The sequence below is a fragment of the Camponotus floridanus genome, unplaced genomic scaffold (genome assembly GCF_003227725.1).
Source record: "Camponotus floridanus strain SB8 unplaced genomic scaffold, Cflo_v7.5 scaffold175, whole genome shotgun sequence".
Taxonomy (NCBI): domain Eukaryota; kingdom Metazoa; phylum Arthropoda; class Insecta; order Hymenoptera; family Formicidae; genus Camponotus; species Camponotus floridanus.
In genome coordinates, this window is record NW_020229298.1 from 247,252 (window position 1) to 255,487 (window position 8,236).

Genomic DNA, 8,236 nt, shown 5'->3' on the forward strand with positions numbered 1-8,236 from the left:
CTATTGCATCTTAAAAAAAAATTTTGACCCTTTTTTTTGCAGGCCTGTGCTATTTGCCCCTCTCCACATTCATCATTTTCTCTTTCACCTCTTCGAAATTAACATTTTTCATAATTATTGTCCGCAAACTGTCGCCATAGATGCTATTTGCTAAGAGCACTATTCAGTGAAAGTTACTTTTCTTGGTCCCGAGCATTTTTCCTCTCTTCGAGTAACTTAGCCGTTTCATCGAGGTTCCTAAAAGTGTTTTCTTGTTTCGCAGCGGCGGGAAAAGAATCTAAAGAAGACGTTCTCGTATATTCTAAGATCTTTGTATTAGAGTATTTTTTGTGTTGTATCAGACACTCTAAAGGATCAAAGAACAATAGATATATTTGTAAAGAATGCGGAAAGGTAAATGTTTGTGAAGAGAGTTTGATAATGAATGTTGTATGCAAATTTATAATTCAATTTTAATGTTATATTATAGATATACGATAAATTATATACACGATTTAGAGGGAGAGTGAGAGAGCTTTTATATCAAATATCCTCAGTATTGAAGTAGTTCAATTTACGTACAAAATTTCGCTAAAGAGAAAAATTTGTTAATACCAGTATATGATTAAGAGAAGAAGGTTTCATGAATTCAGAAATACTATGTAGGAATCTGTGAAATAAGAGATCTATAAATCTAACTGTCTAGAAAACGGACGGTCTGCAAAGTAGAAGATCTATAAATTCATATGTTTGTGGAATAATAGGTCAACGAGATCAATAAATTCGAAGAAGATTAACACAGTAGTGTCAAAAAACAAAGTTGCAAGCGGAATTCCAACAAATAGTATCGAGATTTTTCAAATGTAAATGTATATTATCTTATCTTACATATTTATATAATTTTATGATAAAACTACATATAAAACAATATATTTTATTAATATAAATATCAATATAAAAATATCAATATAAAATCAATATACATATCAATATAAATATCCAGGAATGGGAAAGTTACTTTTTAAAAGTAACTCGTTACCATTATTACTTATTTTTAAAAATAACTAGTTACCGTTACCGTTACTTCAAAAGTAACAATTCGTTACTTTTCCCGTTACTTTTGATGTTAAAATAAGATAGAATTAAATAAAAAATTTATTTTGGTAATATTTTTTATTAAAATATTAATAAAAGCAAAACATTTTTTATTTTAAATTTACAAAACCGTAAAAAATTTAAAGAGATATAGATTTTAAAGCACTTAACATGTAACTTCACACGTAAATAAAAAAATTTTAATTACCATTAAATTTATAAATACAGCTAAATTTATATTTTTTTTTGTGCTCTTGTCCGATATTACGTCAAATTTAAAAGCTGGCCAATCACATCCATTCTTTAGAAGAATGGAATAACTGTGATTGACCAATGATGTCATTAATCGCTCTTAGAGGTGTCTGTGAAGCTGGCATGACAATCTATAAATTTCAAAAAAAATATTAAGAGTTCTGATAGCACTTTTCATAGTTTTACAGTTTCTTATAAAAATTAAAAAGAGTTCCTTATATTAAAAAATCGAAATCAAAAATATGTGCTAACTTTGCAAATAACTTTCCCTCTAACTCTAAAGTACCAAAACGCGTTGAATATTATTATTTTTAGCAAGAGTTCTGCTATAATTCAGCCTATATATTTCAGATCGATATTCCAAAAATTAATAATTTTTTATGAATTTTTAATGTTCTTGACCAGCATGACATTTAGTGAAAATGTGTATGCTAATGATTTTCCGTAATTTTAACAACAGTTGTGGACGGTTCTATAAAAGTTCTATCCTTTAAAAACATTTTTACGCAGAGTTCCGACCGTTTATTATTTTATAAATAATTATTTATTTAATTTTCATCGTGTTTTACTACTTTAGAGGCAAAGTCTCGTGCTGATTGTAAAAAATTGTTTCTAAAGAATAAAACTTTTATAGTAATTGTAAAAAAACTTTATAGTAATTGTAAAAAATATAGTAATTGTACTTTATAGTAATTGTAAACTTTTATAGTAATTGTAAAAAATTGTTTCTAAAGAATAAAACTTTTATAGAACTGCCGTTAAAACTGCGGAAAATCATCAGCGCAACACATTTTTACGAAACGTTATGCTGATCAAGAACATTAAAAATTCATAAAAAATTATTAATTTTTGTAATATCGATCTGAAATATATAGGCTGAACTATAGCAGAACTGTAGGGAACTCTTGCTAAAAATAAAAATATTTAACGCGTTTTAGTACTTTAGAGGGAAGATTATCGTGCTAGATTTGCGAAGTTAGCACGCAGTGTTTGCTGTAGATAATTTCAAAATTATCTAGATAAAGATAAAGACAAAAATCCGTAAATTTATCTTAGATGAGATAAAGATGATTTTGCTTTTCCTTAATCTAGATGAAAGATGAGATAATTATTGCGGTAATCTAGATAATTATCTAGATATTTTTGTTTATTTTAGAAGACTAGAAGATAAATATTTGTAAAAAATGTGATGCAGATTATAAATGGGATATTAAATCATAAACACATATTCTTTCTCTTTTCCTAAAGAATATTTAAATAATAGCAAAAAGGTATATAAATGATATGATAAATATTTATTTATTAATTTATATTTATAATATATTTATAATATATTAATAATATAATAATAATATATTTATAATATATTAATAATAATAATATAAAAAATATATTTTAGATATTTTAGATAGATTTTTAGAAACATGCCTGGAAAACTTTTTTGCATAATGAAAACGTCATCTTAGACAATTTTTAGATAAGATGACATATTTTTCATCTAAAATAAAGATAAAAATACTTTGTATTTCTTCATCAAGTTAAAGATAAAGATGAGCCATTTCTTTATCTAGATGATTCTCTAGATCTAGATAATTTTATCTAGATACCAGCAAACATTGTTAGCACGACATTTTTTTCGATTTCGATGGAAATATGGAGGAATGCAGAATTCTTTTTAATTTTTATCAGGAACTGCGTGCGTGCGTGCGTGCGTGCGTGCGTGCGTACGTGTACATATTTGCAAGATTGTGTATCGATCAATTATGCTTATCCTGTTTGATCTTGCACTGATATATGTCAATAAGTGTATTGTTTGCGCTATCACGAAACTTATACAAAAAGGTGCTATCGCAATTTCTACCGCAGCTTGTTATTGAATCCTTTATATGAAAGAAAAGTAATTTTCTTTATTACCGGATTTATTACTGTTACAGCGACAGTTTGTCATAGCAATTATGCTTCAGCTTTTTCAACCTTGATGAATTTTTTTCTTGTCTATATAGACATTTAAATCCTATTTGATGAGCTATTATATTACTGTAATTATGCTGAAAATAAACGATCACGAATGACAATCATGCTAGAAGAAGTAAGTACAGATTTCTAATGAAATAGCTAAATGAAAATTGAAAATTATAATTGAAGAATTAAAAATATAAATTTTTTAAAAGATTTTTTCTTATATCGCTTTCTCAACAAAATTATCGAAGCTATGCTTATTTGAATTTATGTGATATTTTGACGTGAAGTCACCTATGCAAATTTTTTTGAGCAGTGTATATTATAATCAAGAAATATTTGTTATACATTCTCTTAAATGCAAAACATTTTATGATTTAATATTTCTTCATTTCATATTTTTATCACGTAATCATTTGATTATTACACGTGGGTACTTTTTTTCTCTCAGTTTCCCGACTGAAATCTTTTCCTTGTAAGCATAGGCGATTACATTTCACGGGACAGTCGTTGATGTACCATGGCAGTCGTTGCGAGAATACAGGATCATGATCCAAAGGCGAAGCCATTTCTCGGTGGATGGAGGAACACCGTTACTGGCCTAATCTATCACAATGCCTGTACGCAAACACACGGCGGATGTACAACGAAGAGTAGAATTACGCAAACTATCGCGGTTGTAGACGCGATCACCAACATTGTTCACGATCAGGCGATACAAGTAGAGTTTTTGCCTGATGTGCGCGATAAAATCATTTCGCCTGAAACGTTTTCCTTTCTAACACCGGCAATGGAAGAAACTAAGCCGTTAGTTTGTCAAGATAACAATAGCATTTTCGATAGCGTTATTAAAATACAGAAATATTATAGGTAATGTCAATCTCTCTTGTTTTACATAAATAATATAATTTTCGCAAATGCATGTGCAATTTAATATTAGAAAGAATGTTCAAATTTATATAGGAATCATGTATGTGTAGTTTTTTTAAAAATATATTTATAATCAGTGTTTGCTGTAGATAATTTCAAAATTATCTAGATAAAGATAAAGATAAAAATAAATTTATCTTAGATGAGATAAAGATGATTTTGCTTTTACTTAATCTAGATGAAAAATGAAATAATTATTGCGATAGTCTAGATAATTATTTAGATATTTTTGTTTATTTTAGAAGACTATAAATATTTGTAAAAAATGTGACGCAGATTATAAATGGGATATTAAAATCATAAACACATATTCTTTCTCTTTTCCTAAAGAATATTTAAATAATAGCAAAAAGGTATATAAATGATATGATAAATATTTATTTATTAATTTATAATTATAATATATTTATAATATATTAATAATATAATAATAATATATTTATAATATATTAATAATAATAATATAAAAAATATATTTTAGATATTTTAGATAGATTTTTAGAAACATGCCTGGAAAACTTTTTTGCATAATGAAAACGTCATCTTAGACAATTTTTAGATAGGATGACATATATTTTTCATCTAAGATAAAGATAAAGATGCTTTGTATTTCTTCATCTAGTTAAAGATAAAGATGATTCATTTCTTTATGTAGATAAAATTATTTATATGATTATCTAGATAATTTTATCTAAATACCAGCAAACACTGTTTATAATCAATTTTAAATTGAATTCTTGAGTATTGAAGAATAAAAATAATGCTAAATAAAATAAGCGGGAAAGGATCGTTAATCTATTTTACGCAACTTAATTTGGTAAAAATGTATTTTGCATATTAAGATGAATGAATGAGTTGAAGTGCAATTACCGACTCCAATCCGTTTACAGGGCTTATCGAGCTAGAGCAAATGCTCTCGAAGTGACTAACATCTCTCAACACGACAAGGCGAACGTGCTCAAGCACGCGAGACATTTGCAGGCACTATCCGCCTACAACAGCATGGATTTTGTGATGTTGAATCGCCGTTCACCGCGAACTCGGTCGGACTTCGAATCCCTCTATAATCTTCTCGATCGTTGGCGAATTCTCGAGATTGAGCGGGCGAATAGCACGCTTGTCGAGTCCTCCAGGATCGCCGCTTGCGGCCTGATCCTGTCCAAGGAGATCGAATTGTTGCGTGCGATAGACTCTAAGAAGACTGCCGTCTGGCTCAAGTGCAAGGAACAGAAACGACGCAAACTTCTGGATGAATTGTCTAGACCCGTCGTCTGGCAGGACAGTCGTGGCCAGTCGATTCTGGTGGATACTCTACGCGTTCAACGAGCCCGCCAGCACAGAAACATGTACACCTCGTTAGCCAACGAGAATCTGTCCGTTTCGGAACGGATCGATTTACTGCGTGATCTAAAACGCGTCACCAGCCTGCACATATGTAACCAATCCCACGAGCTCGTTTATCTGATCAATCAAGAACTGGATCTATTGGCATGTCGAGTGGATACGAGCAGACTCAACTGGCTCAGGAACCGACTGAAACTGAGCTTTCTCAAGTTAGCGCGTAACGCTCTGCAAGGTCTTTTAATCCTCTGTTTAGTGTCTTTTAATCCTCTGTTTAGCGTTAACGACAATTTTTTATTTTTTATTTTTTTACTTTTCTAGATACGAGAAAAATGGTGTTATAAGATTATTAACTTTTTACTCAATAATTGTTTCTTCAAATAGTTTATTGAAACAGTGAATAACATAGACCTGCGAGGTTTTTTTTTTAAGATGCAATAGTGATTTTCGACGTAATTTTATGAGCTGAATTTGAATCTGGCCGTCGAATTTGCGTAGCACGTCACATTTTTGAGTAATTTGTAACTGAATAGCTCAAAAATCGCTATTTTGGCCAATTTCATGAATTTATTGCGAGGAAATCAAATTTTTTGAAATATTTCTGCCAATGGCGTCGTATAATACTCACTTTCGCTTTTCCAATCCACTTTCGATTACCGCTGCACGATTTTTTTCGCTGAGATATATAAGTATGACGTTGTAAGAAAATTTATGTTAAAGAAAATTTATATAGACATCAATATAGTAGATCCATGATCTTGAAATTTGAAAAGACTGACATATGTCAGGTTCGGTTGGCCAAAAAAATATTTTAAAGAAACGTCTAATATAGTTGTTACATATTTTGATAAATTTGTCTAAATTTTGTCTTTTTATTGTGATTCTATTTGCCATATTGGATGCGCCATTTTTAATTTTAAAAGGTGACAGAAGGTATTTAAAAATGTATATTTTTATCCTAATTTTGATTCGTAGTGAGATAGAGAGCTGGTTTGATTTAGAATGGCTTATTAAATCCCTATGCATGACCAGTCTTATAACTTGTATATCTAAGCGAAAAAAAATCGTGCAGCGGTAATCGAAAGTGGATTCAAAAGATGAAAGTGAGTACTATACGATGCCATTGACAGAAATATTTCAAAAAAATTTGGTTTACTCACAATAAATTCATGAAATTGGCCAAAATAGCAATTTTTGGGCTATTCAACTACAAATAACTCAAAAACCTGACGTGCTACGCAAATTCGGCGGTCAGATTCGGATTCAGCGCACAAAATTACGTCAAAAATCGCTATTGCATCTTAAAAAGAAATTTTGATCCCCTTTTTTGCAGGCCTGTGTAATTAAAGATTTTAATTTTTGTAAAAAATAACTAAGTCCATATTTCTTTTTTCATCTCTAAAGTATTAATTTCAGAGAAATATTTTGCAGATTATGTTTTTGATTGGTATAATGTTGCTCTTAAAGGAAGAGAGAGACTTTGTGTGTGTTCATAGTGTAGCATTATCTTTATATCTGTCTTTATTCTTATGGTTTTATCATGCATTATCTTTCTCAGATGACCTCGAAGAGGACATGAATAGATTCGGTTGGGCGGATACCAGTATTACACGGCTCTGTAGGACTTGCGATAGGCTTTTATCTCTGGAGAAGTTTCCCCGCGAACAGCGATTGCGGTCTTCTTCTTGCATCTACTGCACATCCATGCGAACCCGGAGAGGTCCTCGCGTCGTGTACGAACTTTACGAAAGGATGTTACGGGAAATCAGGCGCTTCGAAGCAAAAATGGGCTGCTACAGCAGTTTAGCCTTCGTGGTTGGGGCTAAAGTCGTTTGTCGTCTGGTAAACGAAGTCTGGCATGGAAGATCTGGTATTTCCGAGTGCGACGATCTCGACCAGCTGATGTTGACTCGCTTTCGAAGCGAACTCGAATGGGCGCCTTGGAATTCTTTATTATTGACAAAGAACGAAGCTGCAATTCATCATAATATCACTGATATCGAGGATTTCTACGACTTAATACTCCTGCAGAAATTTTGGACGAAAAATCTCCAGGCAAAAATATACTTCGAATCGATTTCTCAAACGCGAAGAAATATTGTGACACCATCTTCTATGGAAGATCAATAATGTACTTTTTTCTTTTAATTAATAAATTAAACAAAAAACATTAAATAGAAAGAAAATAAATATTTTTTACATTTTAAAGAGAAAAACGAGCAATCTTCAATTAAATTTTAATCTTCCCACGTTATGTTATGAAAGGATATCGTGTTATTGCTTTTTGGCAAAAAATAGAAAAGTTGACGAAGTTATTATATTAGCGCATTTTTCTTATAGAAATTTAATTCCCGACATAAAGAACATACACAAGAATATGTTGGAATTCCAGTTGTGACCCGCGTAATCTTTACCCGTCGACGAACGTTTTGGAGCGAGTATAGTACACGTGTTACCACGACGGTTTCGCGAGAGAGGTTGGCAAGTTGAAGGTATCGTCCTAAGCCAATTACCAAGTTGTAGAGAAACGCGCCCATCTCCGGACGTTGGCCGTTCGTCCTAGAGAAAGTTGGGCGTTGGGGAAATACGTTGAGCTCGCATTATAGTCAAGACATTGTTGTTTCTCGCGTTTTCCCGTGTCGCCTTCAAGGCAGAATGTCCTGGTCACGTTGATAGCGCT

At 31.2% G+C, this 8,236-nt stretch overlaps 1 protein-coding gene across 1 annotated transcript; it reads left to right on the plus strand.

The window, feature by feature from the left end:
- The first annotated feature begins 3,805 nt into the window (after positions 1–3,805).
- Positions 3,806–7,686, plus strand: LOC105249952 (IQ and ubiquitin-like domain-containing protein). Its single transcript, XM_025407431.1, has 3 exons — positions 3,806–4,155; positions 5,106–5,791; positions 7,115–7,686. The coding sequence occupies exons 1-3, from the start codon at positions 3,806–3,808 to the stop codon at positions 7,684–7,686; spliced, it is 1,608 nt and encodes a 535-aa protein (XP_025263216.1).
- Positions 7,687–8,236: the final 550 nt, after the last annotated feature.